At 38.8% G+C, this 23,796-nt stretch overlaps 1 protein-coding gene across 1 annotated transcript in view; it reads left to right on the top strand.

The window, feature by feature from the left end:
• PLEKHG7 (pleckstrin homology and RhoGEF domain containing G7) overlaps positions 1-23,796 on the top strand; it is a 1,339,509-nt gene that overhangs the window by 1,038,577 nt on the left and 277,136 nt on the right. Inside the window, exon 11 of the mRNA XM_044087653.1 lies at positions 12,631-12,805. Coding sequence (XP_043943588.1) covers positions 12,631-12,805 — 175 coding nt within the window. The remainder of the gene's footprint in view (positions 1-12,630; positions 12,806-23,796) is intronic.

The raw sequence follows: 23,796 nt of genomic DNA, 5'->3' as shown, positions 1-23,796 counted from the left end.
CTAGTGGACAGGCTGGTCCACCTTTGCTATACCCGGCCGTCTCCGCGAAGCCAAGACCATATGTCAGAGATCCCATCGAGACTAGGTCTCGAACATGTAACTTAAGAGGGGATACTGAGTTATATCAAATTAACAAAAATTCACGAGCTATGAGTGAAGAAGAGATATGTCTGCTCATAGAAGTACCAAATCTTCAGGCAGGACAGGAAGGACAGGACCCGACTCTCCTAGTATATAGACCGTGGACACCGGAAGACATCCGGAAAACCACAGAGGGAATTCCCCATCCAAAAGTTAATTTTAGAAAATTCTTAGAAGACTTACAGGGTATGAGGTTAAGTTATCATTTAAATGGAGAAGAAGTAGAAAAAGTAGTTAGACAAATCGTAGGTCCAGATTGGCACATGATCAGTGGCAACTGGAATCCCTGTGGCGCAGAACACAAGCCACTCCCACATAGCAACGCAGAACTGGATAACAGAGTGAAAGGTCTAACAGACCGAATCTCTGAGAAATGGAAGCCTAGAGCAGACTGGACTTGCATTAATCAATGCATCCAACAAGAAGGTGAAACTGTTGACAGATATTATGCTAGATTATTAGAGTGTTTTAATAACCATTGTGGAATGCAGGTACCTGAAGATCAAACACATGATTCCCTGTATGAGCAGCAGCTAAAGAATGCATTTTTGAAAGGCAGTATTTTGCCTATAAGCAGCTTTATTACAAAGCACATGGCAGACCATCGTACAAGTAGAAAGGCATTTTAACAGTAAAAAGAAAAAGAAAGCCCAAGTATTTTCCGTAGAAGATGGAGCAGAAGTTTATGTAGTACAGTCCAGGAAAAAGGGCAAGAAAAATGCCCAGGGAAACAAACAATCTGATAAGCAATCAGAGGAGTTTGAAGAGAGAAAGAAAAGGGGGGAATGTTTTAAGTGCGGAAAAAAGGGACATTTAGCAAGGGATTGCAAGCTAAACAAGAAGGTAGCCATGGAAGATAAGGAGGGTGAGGACTGACTATATGATAGTCAAGAATCACTAGAAGGGAGTAACCGAGAAAAGACAAATGCAAATGTGATAGAGGGAGTAGAGAATGTGATAGAAGAAATAGAGGAAGTGCAAGAAATCGCAGATAGTGAAGAAAGTGAAATTTTAGACTTAGCATTATTGAGCCTAGAGCTCTATTTAGCAAACACAAAACCGGAAGTTACACTTCTGGTAGAGGGGAGGGAAGTAAAATTCCTGTGTGACTCAGAGGCATCACGGACCCTGATACATCCTTCCAAACTACCAGAAAATTCAGAATCATTTGATTACATATTAGTGAAAGCAGCTAATGGACAGCTGTATCGGGAGCCACTCTCCCATAACATAGCAATAACTGACCCTGTTTCAGGGATGACCCAGAAAAGCAAAATTGTTGTTTCTGCAAAATGCCCGGTAAACCTTTTGGGCAGAGATCTTATGCAGATATTTGGCATAGCAGTAGTTCCAACTATGCAGGGTATGGAAGCACAGCAACAAATGGATACTTTTGTGGTGCAACCGGAGGGCGAAACATATTATTGGTACAGCCAAGACTTGGTCACGACTGGTCCAGGGGCAGTAACCGAAGAACTGATGAACATAGCCATCAGTAAGTCCCCCTCCCTTGACACTGATAAACAGCATTTGTTGCACTGTACTCTGTATTATTGTAGCACACCAGGACCTGATAAGGAATATGAGCAAGAACTGTTTAGAAACCATGCAAACAGATTAGTATTACGTAGTCTGTACTGGGACACAGAAGGGAACAGTGTAGCTAGCTGTTCATTGCCCCAGGAATTCTTTGCACTCTATAAATCTAATCGATTACCACATGTTAGTTTGACTAAGGACAAGAATGTGAAATGGGCAGACCTAGGAGAAAAAGTCACAAAGTTGGAAAAACAGACAAGAGTTAGAATTGTCAGAACAGGGAGTACAGAAGCAGAAGTTAAATTGGATAACACAGACACACCCAGCTGTACACTTGCAGTCTAGCGAGGACAGCTGATTAGCACTCTTACTAGAAGAGGAAGAAAATGCCTTACGGAGCATACCAGAAACTCTCTGGTCCACAGGGAAATCAGATGTAGGACTAATTCGTACAGCAGGACCAGTTACTATTATGCCAAAATCAGCATTTAGACCACAGTAGAGACAGTATCCCTTAAGGAAAGATGCAGAAGTAGGAATCAAACCTATAATAGCAGCTTTACTTAAGGAAGGTGTACTGGTAGAATCTCCCGATTCACCATGTAACACACCCTTATTTCCTGTCAGGAAAGCAAATGGAGAATGGCGTATGGTCCAAGATTTACAAGCTGTAAATGACGCAGTAATACCTAGAACACCTATGGTGCCAGATCCACACCTTATTGAATGATTTGAAGCCTCAACAGAAGTATTTTTCTGTGGTAGATATTAGCAATGCGTTCTTTTCTATACCGATACACCCTGACAGCCAACATTGGTTTGCATTTACATTTCAGGGGAAAAGGTATACATACACGTGACTACCACAGGGATATTGTGAAAGTCCAACAATATTCTCACAAGAGATGGCAAGCAACTTGGCAGGATTTAGCCCACCAAGAGGCAGTCAGATTTTACTTTATGTAGACGACATCCTGCTGGCAGCCCCCACCCAGCAAGAATGCAGAGAAGATACCATAGCATTACTACAATTTCTAGCCACTCAAGGAAATAAAGTAAACAAAAACAAGTTGCAGCTTTGGAGAAATCAGGTTAAATACCTGGGATATGTAATATCCAAAGAAGGCAGAACATTAGATGAAGATAAGAAAATAGCAATTTTACAAGCACCCAAACCGACTACCAAGAAGGAAATGATGTCCTTCCTGGGTATGACTAATTTCTGTCGGAGTTGGATTCCAAACTATGCCTTGGAGTCTGCTCCACTGACCAACTTGCTATTCAAGAAGCCTATGGCAGCACAAGATTTATTACAATGGACACCAGAAGCATAATCGGCTTTCTGCAAACTAAAACAATTGATAGCATCCTCATTAGTTTTAGGATTACCAAACTATCATAAAAGTTTTTTCCAAACTGTAGATTGTAAGCAAGGTTATATGACATCAGTGTTAACACAGCAACATGGGGACAAGCAACGCCCCATAGCTTACTATTCATCACAGCTGGACCCAGTGGCGCGATCTCTGCCCCACTGTGTACAAGCAGTAGTCGCAGCTGCAATGGCAGTACAGGCTTCAGCCTCAGTAGTGTTATTCCACCCTGTCACATTGAGAGTGCCTCATGCAGTCGCGATTATTTTACTGCAAGAAAAAGTAGCATATCTTTCTCCTGCTAGACATCTTTCCTGGATGACTATGCTGTTGAGCCAACCTCATATGACAATTGAACGATGTACAACTTTGAATCCGTCTACCTTGCTTCCGACCCCTGCGGATGGCACACCACACAGCTGCCTGCAGGAGATTGAGCAAAAGACACTGCCTAGAAAAGATCTAACGGATGTTCCCTTGGATGATGCCGAGGTGACATATTATGTGGACGGCTCATGCAGAAGGGGTCCTACAGGGCAGAACCTAGTGGGGTATGCAGTAGTTTCCGATACTGAGATTTTAGAAGCAAAGTCTTTACCACACAACTTATCTGCACAAGTCACAGAATTGATTGCCTTGACAAGGGCATGTACCTTGGCAAAGGGTAAATGTGTGAACATTTTTACTGACAGCCAGTACGCTTTTTCTACTGTACATGTTTTTGTGCAACAGTGGAAGAACAGAGGAATGATAACATCTACTGGTAAACCGATTAATCATGCGCAGTTTATTTTAGATTTGTTAGAATCTATTCAGTTACCTCAGAAAGTAGCTATTTGTAAATGTGTAGCTCATACCAAGCAACAGGATAGGATTTCAAAAGGTAATGCAAGAGCTGATACAGCTGCAAAGCAGGCAGCTTCAGCTTCAGAAATATTTCTTTTGAGTGAGGAATTACAACCTTCTGAGATTTTGGATTTAGAAATGTTGAAAACAATGCAGACACTTACTACGAAAGTAGAAAAACAGAAATGGATAAAACGAGGAGCAATTCTTGAGAAAGGGCTGTACATCTCCAAAGAAGGAAAACCGATTTTGCCGTCTAATTTGTTTAGATATGCAGCTTTGTTGAGCCACGTGCAGTGCCATGTCTCAACAGGGGGGATGGTACAGTTAGTGAATCGAGTGTTCACAGCATATGGATTTACAAACTACACAAACATTTTTTGTGCGGCATGCCATGTTTGTAACAAGCATCATGTACAAGGGGCGTTGAAGCCTAAACAAGGGAGTTTCCCTGCACCACCGTACCCGTTCCATACTATCTGTATGGATTTTATAGAACTGAACAAATGTGAAAATAAGAAGTATTGTCTTTTCATTATAGATATGTTTTCCAAATGGGTGGAAGCTTTTCTGACCAAAAATCCAGATGCAGCTACTATTGCAAAAGTCCTTGTTAAAGAAATTATTCCTAGATTTGGCATACCGGAAAAGATCGACAGTGACAATGGCACACACTTTGTAAATCAAACTATACAACAGTTGAGCCGATATTTCGGAATTTCCTTAAAGAACCATGGTGCATACCATCCACAATCCGCAGGACTAGTAGAAAGGCATAATGGGGTTTTGGAAAATAAACTTAGGAAGTTAATTAGTGAGACACAAAAGAATTGGGTGTACTGCCTGCCTCTGGCATTGTTGAGCATGAGAACTGTTCCAAATGCAAAGAGGTTAACTCCTTTTGAAAAATTATTTGGGAGGGCATACTATATACCTCAGTGGAAACCTCTCATGCCTGCAGACCAGGAAGCCGACAGTTCACTCGCAGAATATATGAGACGACTTTTAAGTAATAAACAACTTTTGCAGTTAAATTCTGTTTCAGATAAAGAACAAACCAGACCACTGGAAGCAGCAGTAGTCCCAGGCACGTGGGTCTGGGTGAAAGTCATCAAGAGAAAAAATTGGACGTCACCGAAGTGGGAAGGGCCATACCAAGTGCTACTGTCAACACCCACTGCAGTCAAGATCACAGAACGAGCGTCCTGGATTCATCTGACACACTGTAAATTGGTTAAAAACTTTAAACTGAACAAAAAACTTGTTACTGTTACACAAGAACAAAATGACCAGATATGGAGCAAATAGAAATACAGAACAACCTCAGAAGTATTGCATGATCATTCTGTTAACTATACTGATAACATTAATCTTTTTGCTGTGACCTTTCCTTTTTCCAGCCACACGAGCTGAACTGAATAAATGAGATGCATTACTCATAGACTGGCATCTGAACTTTAACACGTACCAAGCAATTAAATATGTGTATGCTGAAACTTTTAATGTTTCGAATTGCTGGATTTGCACAGCTATACCAACAGCATACGGGGGATTGTTAATGACTGCTGTTCCCCTAGGGGTCAATGAGACCTGGGAAAATTTGATTTTTGATACTACAACTGTGAAATCACAAGACAAAATAGCATTGTACCTGCCTGTTACACAAAAGGGAATTGTATGTTTTTACAAAAATGATACTGTTCAGGTGGGTTGGAGCAACTGTAATGTGACTGTTCCTTACAAGTGTTATACCAAAGCAAATAATGCAGGTTATATTTGTGATACAAACTATGACTCATATTTTGAATCAATGCACAAAACGGTTGATGAAGTACAACATAATCCTGTTCTTTTTAAACAACTGTCTATCATTGATAAGAAAATGTTTCATGCAGGGCAAGTATATATTAATACTAAAGTAGAGAATTGTTATTTTGTGTGTGGGAAAAAAGCATACAAATGGTTACCTAAGAATTGGTCCGGCAGTTGTTTTTTGGGTTACCTGGTTCCGGCCATACGATACACTGCAGTTTTGCCTCAGGTAAGAATTCGAAATGTCAGAGAGGTCACCAAGAAACCTGGAAATCCAATCAAGAGACCTGAGAATCCAATGGGACGAATTGAAGCAGGCTGGAGAAACTATAACTCTGTGAAAAACAAAGATAAACTGACACACATGGAGTTGAGTGACACTATTATATCTTGGGCAGGTATAGCCCCTGCATATGGCGCAGTAAAATCGATTTGGGAGCTGAGAAAACTGTCCAAACTTCTCGAAGTAATGAGTAATGCAACTTTTTCTGCTCTCGAATTAGTAACTGATGAACTGAATGCTATGAGAACTGTGGTGCTTCAAAACCGCATGGCTCTCAACTTCACCCTAGCGGCGAAAGGTGGTACGTGCGCTTTAATAAAAGAGGAGTGCTGTTCGTATATTCCTGACAACCAGCATGAGATAAATGACCATCTTGAGGTGATTCAGCAAGTGTCGGCCTTGACCAAACCAGGCCCAAACCCACTGACGGATTTTTTCCAGAATTTGTTTGGGGGGGTGGGGTAACATCCTAATGAACATCCTGATTGCCATTTGTGTGGGATTACTCCTATTAGGAGTGTGTGTTTGTTGTGGTATTCCCTGCATGAAAAGATTAATTAAAGATTTTATAGACATGTCAGTTTCTGAGACTTTGTACCAAAGTACTGAAATTGAAGAACTGTTGAAAAATGAAACACTTTCATAAGTTTAATCTGAATGACTCTCTTAACTGCAAATTCTGAACAGAAGAGGTTAGGAGAAGAAGCAAACTGTTTATGCTTTTGAAAATAGAATAAAAAGTATTAACAGGGGGGAAATGTTAGAAAAATATGTATTAATGTATATGTTTAATGCTTATTAGAAGCTAAAAGGGTTAACACATTTTATTCTATTTTATGTACAGCTTAAGTTTTGTATGAAACTAAAATATGCTTTTCAAACTGCAATATGCTTTCTGAAACTGCAAGATGCTCTCTGACCTAGTATTTGCTAGCACAGCAACATTCATGTTTATGCCTTTTGGAAATTTACTGAGAAGCAGGTGATTATCTGCTAGGTCAGGAAAATAATGAATAGAACAATACTGTTTTCTATAATGTTATTGAACTTGAACAATCAGCTCTGTTTGTGTTATGAGAACATGCACAGCTGCAGAAAAGATAGATACAGTTGAACAAAGACTGCTTGAAGAAATGAACTATAATCTGTACTTGCTTTGTGCTCAAATTAGCCATAGTACCTTGAATGGTAACATTGCATAGTGAGAAGTTGTATCTGACCGGTGGTCATCAAGGCCACATTGTTTTTCTTAGGAAGTTTTTTTGTAAACTGGATATGCCAGCAGAAAATCATGGGCAAACAGCTGTTATGAAATAATATTGAAAGAACTTGTGATTTATTACGTCAGCTTAGTAGGCAATGTCTTGTAAGAAATGTATAAGAATGGCTTCACTTCCTGATTCTAGTTAGACAAACTTTGTATTAGCACGTTTTTGTCTCCTTGCTGCAAGATTAAAGTACCTTAACCTGAACCTGCTGTGTGTTGATCTTTTTGAAGTTGTTTTTCCTTTGACAGTAGTATTCCCTACTGATAAGATATTTTTTCTACTGTTACTCCACAATCACAGAATATGAAGTACTGTTTACACTGTTTTTCTGAAAAGTATGTGATATTCAAGCAAAGTCTGGTTTAGTAGAAAACTTTTCTAGCTTAGTGCTTGTTATGTCATTAGGCCAGTTTAAGTCAGCATGATAAAATGTTAAAAATAATCTAGACACCATTTGGTGTCCTAAAAATGTACTTCCAAATAGTTCCTGTCAGGACTGTTCTTCCACTCAGGTTCATTAGTTACTGCACTGTATAGATATAGTATAAGACAGTTTATGTCTTTGCTAATTGCTATTTTCATTTATTGATGTAGTGAAAATAAATCTGTTTCAGCAAATGATCATACATATTGTGTTCATGTTGCTTCACAAGAAATCTGCATTATTTTATCAAGTGCATATAAAATTTAGATGGTAGAATAAAGCATGTAAAACATTTATGATGAAACAACAGTTAGCTCATAGCAACTGTGCAGTATACTTATTTATTTCTGTGATTTCTTCCAAAATACTTCCACAAGGAGCAGTTTAGGTGTTAGTGCTCTTCAAAACGTAAAGACCATTCTTTATGAAAAACATCATTATTCATTCAAAAGTATTTATTACAATCCAAAGATGCTAAGATCAAAACTGCTGCCATGGGTTATGCTGACCTTTCTCTGATCATGGGCACAAAGCCACAGCTGTTCCACTTGTTTTGGTGGGAGGGGTATTGGTGCTTCCATGCTTTTACCAGTACTATCCAGTATATCATTTACCCCTGTGATTTTGCCCGCTGGGAGTTATCATCAGTCACACCATCATTGATTTAGTTGACTAACATTCTCAGTCATGCTCAGCAATATCAAGCTAACAGGAGGCATATGCAGGTCATACTACAATTATAAGATGTACTCTAGCAGTTCGTACCAAAATCCCCCAATGAGCTGGGTTCAGCAGGTAATGATATTCTGTACTGGAAGTGGGAGGTAGCAGAAGAGATTACTTCATCTCATTCTTTTAATTCTGAATGTTCAGAGAAAAGCACTCTGGAAGACAAATCTCTTTGGTGTATTTCAGAAGACACGGGCATTACATTAAGCATGCAGCAGGTGGTGAAGGTTGCTAGCTTTATGGACAAAGAAGAGTACAATGCCTGGACATCTGAATTTTTTTAACAGATATTCCAGAACCTCCAATAATGGTCACTGGACCATGCAGGTTGATACTATAAAATGTAGTTATAGAGGAAAAGTAATCTCTATAGTTATTTGAAGGGCAAACAGAATGTCTGTTGCGTCTCAGTGCCCATTGCTTTTTGATGGATGACTGATTTGGCATCTCAGGAATGTTCAAAGACTCTTTGTACAGGAATTGCAGGTCTATGAGCATAAAACTGAGTACATTTGTTTAGGCCAAAAAGGTCTTTCTTGCTGGCACCTAAGATATTCAAGTTGTCTTTTATAAGCCTCTGTGGCCAATTATCAGTTCCCTTTATTTAAGGAAATGATGGGTTTTACATACATCTTTCATACAGCCCTAATAAAAACTTTTATCCGTATATGTTGCAAGATATGACTTCTTATTTCTTAATGTATGTCCGCAAATGTTACATCTGGCCCATATATCCGTCTTAATCCACAGTATATTGAAGAGATGTGAAATAATTTATAGAAATATCTTTATTTAATAAGGATAAAATTGTTTAGTGGAACTGTTTGGGATAATTTCTTCTTGGAGCTGATCTCATGGAAAAACTCTGTGGATGGTCAGGAAATAAATCCAGTCTGTCAGCAATATATATTAAATACAGAGAGTTGCCCAGCCCTCCCAATAGGCCCAAGTCAATATGAATGAGTCAGAATCCTGAGATGAGGCAGACACAGCAAATTACAAAGCCTCCCAATAACCAGCATCCCGACTATCTTGCCCAGTTGGCCAACAATAGTTGCTGTTATTTGCTGGAAGACTGCCTTTTTACAGAGCTATACTCTCATGAGAGGGCTTTTTTATGAAAATGTCTCCCTTGAAATCAGAGCTGTTAAGAACCTGTGGAGATCTGTCACCTCAGTCATATGGAAACAGCAACTTCAGGAGGAAGATCAAACTGTGGAGGTGCTGTCAATTCCAGTGGACTATCTGTATCAGACAGATAATAAATAATTTATGGAGTGAGCAAACAAGGATAATTTTTCATTTGACAATGAAGCATACATTCTAGTTAAGCTAGTAAATGTATTTAAAACAATGTGTTGAAATGATATTCCATTTATTAAGTTGTTGACCATTATCCCTAAAATGGAAAACAAGTGATAGCTTAACTTACAATATCTTTATAAGCCAGTTGCCTAGGTTAGAAAACATTAACACATTTACTCACTCTTCTGAATATGAACCATATCAAAGATTATGCACTTAAATATATGAGACACAGAATATAATCAAAGGGTTTATGCCAAAAAGGGAAATGATCTCTCTAAACTAAGGAAAGAAGAAAATTGCTGAGTATTAGATGCAGTGGAATTTGCAACTAGGTATCCTGCATGGTCAGTGAGCATTGTTAATCTTCTCTTACAACAAGAAACTGAAGTCTTAGCATTTAACATGTTTTTCATAGTTCAGTTATAGTTCAAAGAAGGTGATTATTCTTGAAATGCATGGCTTGCTTCATATCATCAGTTTTCTTATAAATGTATACAACCTGAAACAGAACCACACAGATTTTTTTATTTCTGTACCACATCTCAAGATAAAGGACATTTGTATGGTCCTCAGTGATACAGATGTGGAGACCTATGAGAGAAGGGGGCATATAATCTGCAGGAGATGACAGCAACTGCATAGTTTGTCCTTTCTGAAGTTACTGTTTCCATATATCAGAGGTAATAGATCTCTACTGGCTCTTAGAATCTCAGATTTGAAGGGAGACATTTTCATAAACCCTCTCATAGGTGCACAGCTCTGGAAAAGAGACATTTCCAGCAAATCAGAGCAATTGTCATTGACCTGTACTCAGACCTGCATGTTTCCTGTTAGCTTGAGACTCTTGGAAAAGGCTGTGATATGTATAAAGCTGTTGGTGTCACTGCAGTAAATAAACTACTAATACAATTGTTAGTCAACTAAACCAATGATGGCCTGACTGATGATCTCACCCAGTGGGCAAATTTACAGGGAAATGATATATTGAATAGTACTGGTAAAAGCATGGAAGCCAGCAATACAGAAACAACCAAAACAAAAGATGAAGTTGTGGCTTTTTGCCCACAATCCTGACTCTATAACATACTGACCATGACAGAAGTTTTGTTGATAGAATGCTTTGATGACTGTAAAAATGGAATGACTGCTGGATACTACAGCTTCAACCGCCATTGGCTGAAGCAAAGGCTGAACCTGCAGGGTCAGCAAGAGTTCTCTGGTAAGTTGTTTTTTTTTTTTGTTTTGTTTTGTTTTTCTTTCTAGTAACTACAGAAGTTGGACCAACATGAGCAGGGTAAGTTTCCGTGTTGTGACCGAGAAGGATGTTTCAGATGAGGTCAGAAGTGCTGGAAAGAGTCGATGAGAAGGTAAGCTGTGAAACAGTTTGTACAAACAGCACACTTAAAGTTTCACATGCATAGAATGTCTCCAGAACACTAAAACATAACCAGCACACTAAATTCCTGTCAGAAACCCTTTTCGAATAAATTTAGTCTGACAGAAAAACATTGTAGGTAAGTTGCCACATTCTGAACATAAGAGCTACAACACCCATAGTATTCCCTGCCCACACAAAACTTTCATTTAATTATACAAAAGATTGTATAAGCAGTATATTTATTTAGAAAATAAGCCCCAAATTATCACTAAGTAAAAACAGCAGTCCAGACAAGAAGCTTCCAATATGGAAGAAATACCAGGTTTCCTAACAGGCCAGAACCACTAAAGCATATAAAATTTTATATACAGATAATCTAAACATGCATGATGAATAGTTACATTTTCTGTTTGGAAGGATTCCCAAAGGAGACTTATCTGCCAGAAAGGAACTGATGTGCCGGATGTTCCTGCTCTTTTGAAGGCTCTGAGCTGCTTCTTCATGAGGCAACAAAAAAGTATTGAACATTTTCTACTCTGATTGTTGATTTTTCCCTCCTCAGGGCTGTCCAATCAGCAGTCAGAGAAGAAGTGTGGGAGGGAGTCAGAGATTTTGAAAGCTGACTGGTTGTTTTTTGTGCAGGACACAACACTTATAGTCTAAAGGCTGCTGCAACAGTGAGGTATTCAAACATCTACTGTTAAGGGTATGTGCAACTTATACAATTATACTTTGCAGTATAGTGCCAGTCGATATTATCAAGGGTTGAAATGGCTGACTAGAATATTGTGCACCTGAACACCTCACTTTTCTGTGAGTCATGATTCTTTGAGTCCACGCAGGCAAATGGGCCTAAATAAACAACTTGTTTTTAGTGAAGCAAGCCATTAATTAGTTGTAAATCTTAAGCAAGTAAATCTAAAACAACCTTTTGTATTTCTAACCATGATGCATTGGACTGAAAATTGGTACTTCTTACAAACAGGTTTCATGCTGACAAATGAGATTATATGTACAAAAATCAAATGGCTCATACTGTGCATAGAATACAGTGGGTCACTTGTGCATAGTTTTTAAAATTTGTCTCATAAAGGAGTTTAAGTGGCCTTCAGAACTTACGTGAACTTTAGAACCAACTAAAAAGGTAAGTATAAATAACTGACACTTTTTTTCTAGAGAACAGTTTAGAAGTTGCATAGTAAGAATAAAACAGAATATATTCAGTACATTACATTGGTGTATCTTACATGATAATTCAGAACAAGTTAAGGTTATTCTGAATGTTCCTCTCTTCCTTCATATTTATATCAAATGTCTATTTACAGTCTGTTACTCCTTGAAATAAAATGTATATTTTTCTGCTTTGGATTTGGTACAGTCACATTTAAACTAAATGGATTGGTAGGAATGTCATGTCTGTATATGTACAATATTTCTCTGCATGTTACATTACAATGTATTACTGTAGTGTTACTTTGTTCTTCCTATAACCCTTTTTGCAATTTATTGTGACCTTGTCCTTTTTTCAGTGGTGTGAGCAAAATGAATATTGTAAACGTCTGCATTTGCCAGATCTGCTAGTGGCTCCACTTCAGAGATTTACTCGTTATCCTTTACTTCTGAAAAACATCTGGAAGAGAAGTACTGAATTAAATGAAAAAGATGTTATTTATGGCATAGTAGAGCATGTGGAAAAAGCAATACGTAAGTAACTGCTCTTTGAATACATGCATTGTGTGGATTATAGCATGGTATGTTTGCTTATTTGTAATAATTATTAGAAAGTCCCATTCTCTTGCAAATTTCTGAAACAACTGGCTAGTAAATTGAGTACCATTGTCAGAAGTAACTTTGTGCGGACTACCAAGGACTGGGAAATGATGTTTCAGCTTAATGATAACAGTAGTAGATGTTAGATTAGGTAGTAGATCAATCTCAAACCAATTCGAATAAGAGTTTACCAATACCAAGTAGTGTTGATTGTTCCACTCGAAGATATCAGTGGCTACTGTGGACCAAGGTATTTCAGGAACTGGATGTTGCTGAAGCGGTTCTCTTTGCAAGTGCAGTCTAGTACTATTGCATACTGAACAAGAAGAAAGAACTTTATCAATGTCTTTCTGTAATGAAGGCCAAAATATTAATTCTTTCACTTGCCTCTTGGTGGATGCGGAACCTGGGTGACCATGATGCAAAATCTGGATGTACTTGTGTTGTAAGGAAGCAGCAACAACAATTTTAAGACCTTTGAAAATAATGCCATCTTCCATCGGGTCTATATTAGAATCTCGACCGCTTAGATTCTTGAACGCGGAAACATCAACAGCTAAACAGCAAAAGCTTAAAATCACAAATGGCCACTTACAAAACTTTTTTCATCGGGAAAAAGTTTGCTTGGCCACTGCAAATTAAAATAAACTTCCTAACCATAACAAAGTGGGGGCTTCACCCCCACACCCTCCCTAACTAAATATACCAACTCTGAGATCACTCTACATTGGCAAAAAGCAAATTTCCGATAACAGCCAAGCAAATTTATTCACGAGGAAAAAATTTACGTAAGTGGACATTCTCAATTTTAAACTTTCGACGTGTAGCTGTCGACGTTTCGGCTTTCGACAAGCTAAGTGGTCGAGCATATAATATAGACCCCTTCCATCAACATTTCATCTCCGTAAGGAAAATAGGTTTGCACTTAATTGGTACACTAGATTGCTTTGATGGCCATCCAACATTAAGGTAGTGATTGAACTTTTGCAAAATCGAATCAGTCTTTGTGTGATCTCTCAACTCATCAAGCCTAGTGGTAAAAAAGTATGCACTGCCATCCCATCAAAGTCAAAATTCTCTGTCTCAAGCTGTTCTGTAGAATTCCTTGGTGATCTGGATATGCTATCAGCCAGATAGGGTAGTCTGCCTTTTTATAGACCATTTTGAAGTTGTACTTTTGCAGTTTGAGCATCATTCTTTGTAATCTTGCTGGAGCTGAATGCACAGGCTTCTTTAGAATAGTAACTAGAGGTTGGTGGTCAGTTTCAATCTGAATAGCTCGACCATAAATATAATCATGAAACTTGGAACATGCAAATACTATTGCCAAACGTTCTTTATCAATCTGAGCATACTGCATCTCAGTTTGGGTAAGTGTCCTAGATGCATAGGCTACTGTTCTGCCCTCTTGAAGTATAACTGCACCTAGACCAAATTTTGAAGCATCACAGGTAAAAGTAACTGGTTTGTTCACATCATAGAATCTTAATGTAGGTAGGGTGGCAATTTTCTGCTTGAGGTCTTCAAATGCCTTCTGGTGCTGTTCTAATCATGACCATGCAACATTTTTGTGTGTTAGCTCTCTTAAAGGTGCTGTCAACTCAATGAAGTCTGGTATAAACTTGCCTAAATAGTTGACCATGCCTAAAAAACGCTGTAGAGCTTGAACATTGTCTGGTGCCAGGGGCGGCTCGTGGCATCGGGCTGCCGGACTGCAGCCCCCTCAAAATAAAAAATAGAAAGAAAAATAAAAAAACATTTTATTTTTTGAAAATTCGCACATGCGCATTAGTCCCGACTACTGTCGGTCTATGCGCATGCTCAAGGCAGTCCCCATAGGGGGACACAAGGAGACGTCTGTGCACTTTTAAAGTGCACAGACTCGCCAGGATTATGGGTCACGTCTGGACTGCAAGAGCAGCAGCAGGACTCAGGAAGGAGCATTAGGATCTCGTCGGGCTTTCCTTGGGATCTCGCGGGTCTTGCAGTATTGCACGGGAAGGATGTACGTTAGCTGGATAGAGCAGCAGCAGGACTCAGGAAGGAGCATTAGGATCTCGTCGGGCTTTCCTTGGGATCTCGCGGGTCTTGCAGTATTGCGCGGGAAGGATGTACGTTAGCTGGATATATTCAGGAAGGATGTACGTTAGCTGGATATATTCAGGAAGGATGTACGTTAGCTGGATATATTCAGGTAAGTGTATGGTGCTTTTTACCTTTAATTTACAATGTTTATTTGTGTGTGGTGCTTTTTACCTTTATTTGTGTATGGTGCTTATGCTTTACTGGAGTGAGTTTGTGTATGGTGCTTATGCTTTACTGGAGTGAGTTTGTGTATGGTGCTTATGCTTTACTGGAGTGAGTTTGTGTATGGTGCTTATGCTTTACTGGAGTGAGTTTGTGTATGGTGCTTATGCTTTACTGGAGTGAGTTTGTGTATGGTGCTTATGCTTTACTGCTCTGTGTGTGTGTGTGTGTGTGTAAATGCCCCAGGTGCTTATGGTGGTGTGGTAGGGAATACCTCAGGCTTGAACCCTGTACCCTGTATGCAGGTGTTAAAGACTTGAGTTCCCTACCCACCACCATTTGTAAAAAAATTTCAGATTTTTGCCTCATATTCGATCTGATCTGTTCCTCATAATATCTGTGGTTTGTAAATGTTGCAATGCTTGATATTTGATGGTGTAGTAGTAGCATTGTTGCCTCACAGCTGCAGGTTCTTGGGTTTGATTCTTGGCTGGGGTTCCTTCTTTGTGGGGTCTGTATCTTCTCCCTGTGTTTATGTGGGTTTGCTTTTGTTACAAAGACATGTCTGCATTATTTCTTCCTGGGCCTCTGCTGAAAATTGTTTATTTGTTCCAAGTCAGACTGTCCTGATTAAAAAATGTTAAATAAAATTGACAGGCATTTGAATTTCAGACTTAAGGGTTTCTGAATGTTTAATTCCTTGCATATTTGATGGTGCAGTGGTAGTATTGTTGCCTCACAGCTATAGGTTTTCTGGTTTGATTCTTGGTTGGGGTGGCTTCTGTGTGGAGTCTGCATCTCCTCCATGTGTTTGTGTGGATTTGCTCTGGTGCCCTGCCATTTTACAAAGACGTGTCTGCAGTTTTAATCCCTGCTGAAAATTGGTTTTGTTCTGTCCGCAGTAAAATTGACAGGCATTTGAATTTCAGACTTCAGGTTTCTGAATGCTTAATTCCTTGCATAATTGATGGTGCGGTGGTAGTATTGTTGCCTCACAGCTATAGGTTTTCTGGTTTGATTCTTGGTTGGGGTGGCTTCTGTGTGGAGTCTGCATCTCCTGCCTGTGTTTGTGTTTATTTGCTCTGGTGCCCTGCCATTTTACAAAGATGTGTCTGCAGTTTTAATCCCTGCGTCTCTGCTGAAAATTGTTTTTGTTCTGTCCGCAGTAAAATTGACAGGCATTTGAATTTCAGACTTCAGGTTTCTGAATGTTTAATTCCTTGCATAATTGATGGTGCAGTGATAGTATTGTTGCTTCACAGCTATAGGTTTTCTGGTTTGATTCTTGGTTGGGGTGGCTTCTGTCTGCATCTCCTCCCTGTATTTGTGTGGATTTGCTCTGGTGCCCTGCCATTTTACAAAGACGTGTCTGCAGTTTTAATCGCTCATGCCTCTGCTGAAAATTGTTTTGTTCTGTCCGCAGTAAAATTGACAGGCATTTGAATTTCAGACTTCAGGTTTCTGAATGTTTAATTCCTTGCATAATTGATGGTGCAGTGATAGTATTGTTGCCTCACAGCTATAGGTTTTCTGGTTTGATTCTTGGTTGGGGTGGCTTCTGTCTGCATCTCCTCCCTGTATTTGTGTGGATTTGCTCTGGTGCCCTGCCATTTTACAAAGACGTGTCTGCAGTATTAATCCCTGCGTCTCTGCTGAAAATTGTTTTTGTTCTGTCCGCAGTAAAATTGACAGGCATTTGAATTTCAGACTTCAGGTTTCTGAATGTTTAATTCCTTGCATAACTGATGGTGCAGTGGTAGTATTGTTGCCTCACAGCTATAGGTTTTCTGGTTTGATTCTTGGTTGGGGTGGCTTCTGTGTGGAGTCTGCATCTTCTCCCTGTGTTTGTGTGGATTTGCTCTGGTGTCCTGCCATTTTACAAAGACGCGTCTGCAGTTTTAATCCCTGTGTCTCTGCTGAAAATTGTTTTTGTTCTGTCCGCAGTAAAATTGACCGGCATTTGAATTTCGAACTTCATGTTCTTCAGAATACATAGTAGCACAACCTTTTTTTTTTTAGCAATTTTCAAAGTTTATAAGATGAATATTTTAAATTTGTCCCTATTTTTGGGACTGTATTCCCCCATTATTGGCTTCGTCCAGGTGTTTGTGCTAAGGTTGACAGCTATGGCAAGAACTGAATTCACTGAATATGTTTGAGGGCTGTATTCCCTCATTACTGGGTTTGTCCAGGTGTTTTGTACTAAGAGGTTGACAGCTATGGTGAGAACTGAATTCACTAAATGATAGCCATTTAAGTTTCAGTCTTCCTCTCTTTTACAAAGCAGCTGATGTGACGTAGTGGTATGTTACTCTGACTATTTTTTGTTCAGGGACCTTGGCAGTAAAATATATGGTGGCAACACAACATTTTATTCTAGCAACTTTCCAAGATTATACAAGCAATGTTTAATGTGTCCCTGTTTTTGGGCTTTTGACCCCCCCCCCCCAATACATTTTGGCTTTTTCCAGTTTTCTTGAGCTGCGAAGTTGAGATGCAGTTGAGTATTGAGTAGATTTTACAAGGAACTGAGAGCTGCAGGGGAATAGAAGTTTAGTGCTTTGCCAAGTTAATACTATAGCACAACAGGCTGTGTACTTGCTTTTGATGCAGAAGGTTGTGGGTTCTACTCCCACAAGGGGTAGATGCTGCCGTACTGAGAATGTTCTCCTTGGTGAAGATACTAACTATGAGTTTGTTATCAGTTTGCCATCCATTTCCTCTTGCAATATTATTACTAGCTTATCATTTTTAATGTAATATAGGCAATTTATTCCTGAGGGGCAACAGACACTTTATTTTTCAATGAAACCATGAAATATAAAGGTGATTGCTAGCAGCAACCGCTTCATTATTTACAGATTTCTTTAATGTGGAATTATTTAGATGACTGACTTCAGAGATTGTGCATATTTACTGATAATGGACTGTAGAATTGTGCATATTTACTGATAAAGGTGGACTGTAGAATTGTGCATATTTACTGATAATGGTGGACTGTGGAATTGTGCATATTTACTAATAATGGTGGACTGTAGAATTGTGTATATTTACTAATAATGGTGGACTGTGGAAGTCTGAGTAGACTTTTTTATGATAAATGTTCTCAACTGGGCAGTTTTGCCATTATGGGTGCATATGGTTTGTTTCATTGCTTACTGGAAAAAATGTTCAAAACAAATTTAAAACACCCTGTAACAAGTGTACAGTATTGTACAAGGAATATAATTTTAGTACAATGAGGAAGGTGTATCAAAGAGCACATGTATGTTTCATATGCAAGGAGCCTATGATTCGAAAACAGCCCAAAATTAATCTTTATCTGCCACTGGCAAAATGTATTTTCTTTGAATGTGGGTTTCAATGCTGTTTCAATGAATGTGAGTTTCAAGGGCAGAGAAGTTTTAATGCTAAGTTTTCATTGTGAGACTGCATTGCTTTGTTTAACAGATGACTTAGTGTTTGTGCTGTAAAATACAAAATAAAACTTTCAAATGAAGTCCAACTCATCATAGAAGTAAAGCAGTATGCACATTAGTGTTTATGGTAAATGGAGTGAAATAGCCAAGTATAATGGTTCATTGGAATGGCTGCAGAGGCTCCATTCAACCATTATTTTGTCAGGGGGGGGAAGGGCAGCAAACTCAGACAGGCCCAGCTGAACTATACCTCCCAACTGTCCAGATTTTCAAAGAATGAATAGATTTTTGCTTCTTATTTTTGGTTTGTTGTTCATAAAATTTGTAGTTTTAATTCCTAAATGATTTGCCAGAAGTCACTCTAAGTTTCAGACTTCATAACCTTCAGAAAAATGCATGTTAAAGTAAGAGCTGTTCTATCAACTGTCTCAATTTATACAAGAGCAATTTTTAGTACTGTTTATATGTGCCCCAATATATTTGGCCTTGTTCAGATTTACTGCATTAACAGGTTGAGAGGTACATGCAAATAAATTGCTTTATAGAATTAGGCATAGCCAACCTCTCAACTGTCCCCAATTTTTGGCTCAAAATGTTGCTCTTCCCCCTTATAATCCCTCTGCAAAATAGCAATTTTGGAAGAAAACATGGAGGGTTTACAATTAAGAAATAACTGTAATAATCAAAGTTATAGATTACTTGAAATGCATGTAGATTCTTTTATATTTTGTCAGCTGCTCAAGGTAGCAGTACTAATATTAAAGTGTCCCTTCTTTGACAGGTAGCAGCTGTATTGTGTGTCTATTTTATATTTTTGCATCACGTTTTTGTCCATTTTTCATAAAATTGTGTTTTTTGACAAATTAGTGACATCACTAAAGACTGAAGTTAGAAAATGACAGACATTTGAGTTTCAGATTTTATACCCTTCAGAAAATCCATACTAATGCAAGACCTATTCTATTATCTTTCTAAGTTTATTAGAGCAATATTTAAAAATTGTCCTTATTGTTGGGCCTTTGTCCCACTTCTGTGTATGGCTTTGTCCAGATTTCTTGCTCTTGAGGTTGAGAGGTATGACAAATGTGTCAGGGCCATCACAGTCAGCCAGAGAGATTTCAAATTGTGACATGCTTGTTGCACCCCACTCCGCCATGTAGTGACTCTGGATGTGTCCAAGCAAGGCAAGGAGTAGTTGTATCTACCTTGGATGGGGAGGACACACTGCATAAGTACTACAGTGGCTTTTCATCTGTCCTTGATTTTGCAGAATGGTCTGGTTTCTGTCATATTTTTGTACTGTTGATTTATGCTTATTACTCAAAGTGCCTGTTGCTCTGTGTTTTAAGTAGCAATGCTTTAATGACCATAAGGTAAGCTTGTCTGAGATCGTAAGATGCAAGTAAGCTTTAATAAGCATACTGTTAAAGAATTGACAACATTGAAAGCCTTTCTGTTGTTGCCATGCAGAGAATACTTGACTAGATAATGTATAAGCCTTGGGTATTAAAGGACAGGATTCCATTATTTTAAAAAGCTCATTACACTTGTTGGAGACTTCCAGTCATCTCTACAGACTTTACCCGTAAACTAAACAGAATGCCAATCATGTGTGGTCCATAACCTGTACAGTAATCCTTTAAGCAATGTATCTTGAGCTTGTTTCTTGTTTGCTTTTCATTTTTACTTTTATCATGTTTTCCCGTGAAACAAGTTGTCAGGCAGCAGGTCTTTTTGGATAAGAAACATTTTTACAAGTGGGGGCATCACATAGATTTCTACTTTCAGCATGTTACTTGGTACTTTAATAAAGCTGAATATATTATAATTAGGACTGCAGTGCAAGGAGAAGTGGTTTGAGTTGAGTTCTTCTGGTTTTTCTTATACTTGATTTTGACTGGCATTCCAGTAATGTATTTAAAAAGTAATTTATTTTTTCATGCCTCACAACCTTTTGTTTCCATCTAGATATTAAGTAAGCTGTCATGCAGCCAATGCATTGAAATATTTTTATTCTTCTACACTTATTTTTGTCTTGATTGGACTTTCATAATGATGGTTTGCCACCTAGGGCAGCGTATTTAATTAAAGTTAGTTTTTTGTGGTTTTGTGCATGGCTCCTCCCCTTTCTGGTTGACCACACCCCTCCCCTTGACCCCACCCATTCAGCTGTCTCCTGCAGCCCCCCTGTGATTTGAAGTCACCAGCCACCACTGTCTGGTGCTGACATCTCAAGGATAGCTGCATGCTTGGTTGGGTCTGGTCTCAAGCCAGCACTGGTAAATAAATGACCTGTATATGTAACTTCTGAGAGTCTGAGTTTGCACTTTAGAGGATTGAGCTTCAAGTTCACTTCACGTGCTCTGTCTAGAACTTTCTTTAGGTTTCTGTCATACTCTGCATCACCATTGCCTCCAACCAATAAATCATTTACTGTTATGGCACAAGGATAACCAGAAAATATTTGCTCCATTTCATGCTGAAAGACTTCACTTGCAGAATTAATTCCAAATGGCATTCTCAAAAATCTGTATCTGCCAAACAGAGTACAAAAAGTGGTTAGTAATGAGGATTTGTGTTCAAGCATCACTTACCAAAATGAGCTCTTTGCATCCAGGACAAAAAAACAGTAGCATTTGGTGTTAGGGCTGCGACCTCTTTGACTGTGCACATTGGATGATGTGGTCTTTTCAATGCTTTGTTCAGATTTCTTGGGTCAATACTTATTCTGACTTCATCTGAGCCTTTTTGTGTGAGCTGCTACCATAGACAATACCCATTCAGTTGGTTCTGTAACTGGACAAATTATACCTTGCTGCACCATTTTATCCAACTTGAGCCTTAACTTTATCCTGCATAGCTATCAGAACTCTTCTTGCTGGTCTGACTACTGGAGTGACCTGTCGGTCTAACTTCATGGAATACACTACTGGAAGTTTGCCCACCTGTCATCGAAAACAGCATATTCTGAGAAAATGGCTTCAGAAAAATTAAAACTACGGGATGCACTTATGTGATGGAATTCTTTGGTAAAAGAAAGCAGATTCATTCTCAAACTATCTTTGAGACCCAGTAAAGACTGTACTGGTCTTCTGACTACATAGAATAACAAGTTGTAACAGTTCTTGGCCAAATAACACAAAAGCATCTCTGAGTCTTCAGTTTGAATCTCTTCACCTCCATAAGCCACAAGTTTTGCACTACTGGCCACATTGAGTTGCTCATTAGTTCTTACTCTAGCAAATGTATCTGCTGATATAACATTAGCCTTTGAACCAGTAACAACTTTAAGTTCTCTGGATTTACGATTGATCTGGACAGTGCAGAACACTTCGCTTTTTGCTAGTAAATTCACTGCATCAGCTCTTTTACCAATTACTGATACACCATCCACACAGAAAGCTGACTGCTGCATCTCTACTTGATCAACCTGCTTTTTTTTGTGTGACGTTTCTTTACAACTGTGTGACGTTTACCTGATTTGCAAACTTTTTGAAAATGGTTCCATTTTTTTACACTTGTGACATTGCTGACCGAATGCTAAGCAGTTCTCTCTTTTAGTCTCAAGATTCACAACCCAATTGCGACAGTTAACAATAAAGCTGGACTTGGGTTTTGCTGATTCATCCTTGTACTGTACTGAAGAACATGCTCCTCTAGCTGAACTGGTCTTAGAACTTGTTGGAAAACTATGTGATTTCCTTGATGAGCCAGCAGAAGTTGTGGCTGCCATTTGCATTTGCTCTGGGGCCTGCTGAAATCATGCTCTTGTCACTTGCAAGCATACTTGTGTGTTTTTCTGTCACTTCATGGATTTGGCAAATCTCTGTGGCTTTACTCAATGTTAAATCACTATCACGAAGCAAGATCTTTCTTACACCAGCACTATTAATGCCACAAGTCACCAAACCGACACATTCTAGCCTTGTTTCTCAGATCAGTTATATAAGCTGTAAAAGTTTCCCCTGGTTTCTGATCCTTGTGTAAAACAAATGCCTCTGTAGTGTAATATGTGTCTGGGGGGGGGGTTACACATTTCCCTGAACTTGCAGTTCAAACACTCGGGGTCTTCTCTTAACTCAGCCTGTACAACAGTACAACGGTTTTCACCTTCTTCTTCATATACTGCAGGTACATACACAAATGAACCCTCTCTTTCCATGGCCTCTGACCCAGCTAAGTTTAGCAAAATGAATGCCTTAGTGTGTGCATCTTTATGTGAATAAACTGCTTGTATAAAAATATCGTACTCTTGCTCAAATATTCTCCAATTCTCTGCAACATTCTGATCAAATACAAGAAGTAAGGGCTTTCAGAATCCGTCTGCCATATTAACATATAATAGTGAAGGGTTTTGCAAGTAAGCACAAACACGTACACATACACATATGCAAGAAATTATGCCAGTACTTGTAACTTTGCTCAGTAGCACAACTGGCCTCTGTGTAACTGAACTTTGTGAAATAAGTTTCTCTTGGGCACTGTAATACTCTTGAAATTACTGTATTGCACAAAATCACCTCAATATAAGAAACATATCAAATAACTGCACGATGCAAGCCTCTGTGTAACTGGACTTTGCAAAATAAGTTTCTAGGGCACCATGACACTTTTGAACTTACTGTATTGCTACAGTAATTTATCATCATTTTAAGAAGCACTTCAAATAACTGTACAGTGCAAATGAACTGGGCTGGAGAAGCTCAGAGTCAATATTATTTCAAAGTAATGGCACTTTGTGAATAAACTCTACACAACACAATGAAACTTCCCCAAAATGGCGGTACCTTTCTAGGCAATTCTCTACAGTGCAAGGAACATTCTGTAATGGTGGAACTTTGCAAATAGACACACCCAGCACAAGAAACTTTTTGAAATGGCTTTACTTTGACTGCACCTTACAAAATTGTTGCACTTTGCACACAAATAAACTCTTCGGAATACATGCACAGTAATAAGCACACACTGTAAGCACTTTTGCACACTTTGAGATACTTCAAATAACTTTAAATGTTATGTTGTCCATATCTCGCCTTCGTTCTTTCTGTTTGGGTTCAGGGCCGATCCTCGGGATAGGGATAGATATAAATGCTAAGGAAAGCTACAGATAACAAAATAACTAAGCCAAACTGGAAATATTAGCTGAAAAATATAATAATAGAAAGAACACAGCCTGAGCCAGTATCCGCAATCTCGACGCTGCAAGTGGCAAATAAGATCTGGTAACTACTGCTAGGCATGCTGGGATAAGGGCTAGCC

Source organism: Protopterus annectens, chromosome 11.part0 (assembly GCF_019279795.1).
Source record: "Protopterus annectens isolate FY-2018-M chromosome 11.part0, PAN1.0, whole genome shotgun sequence".
NCBI classification, from domain to species: domain Eukaryota; kingdom Metazoa; phylum Chordata; order Ceratodontiformes; family Protopteridae; genus Protopterus; species Protopterus annectens.
Note: the sequence above shows the minus strand (reverse complement) of the source record. Positions and strands in the feature narration are given on the sequence as shown.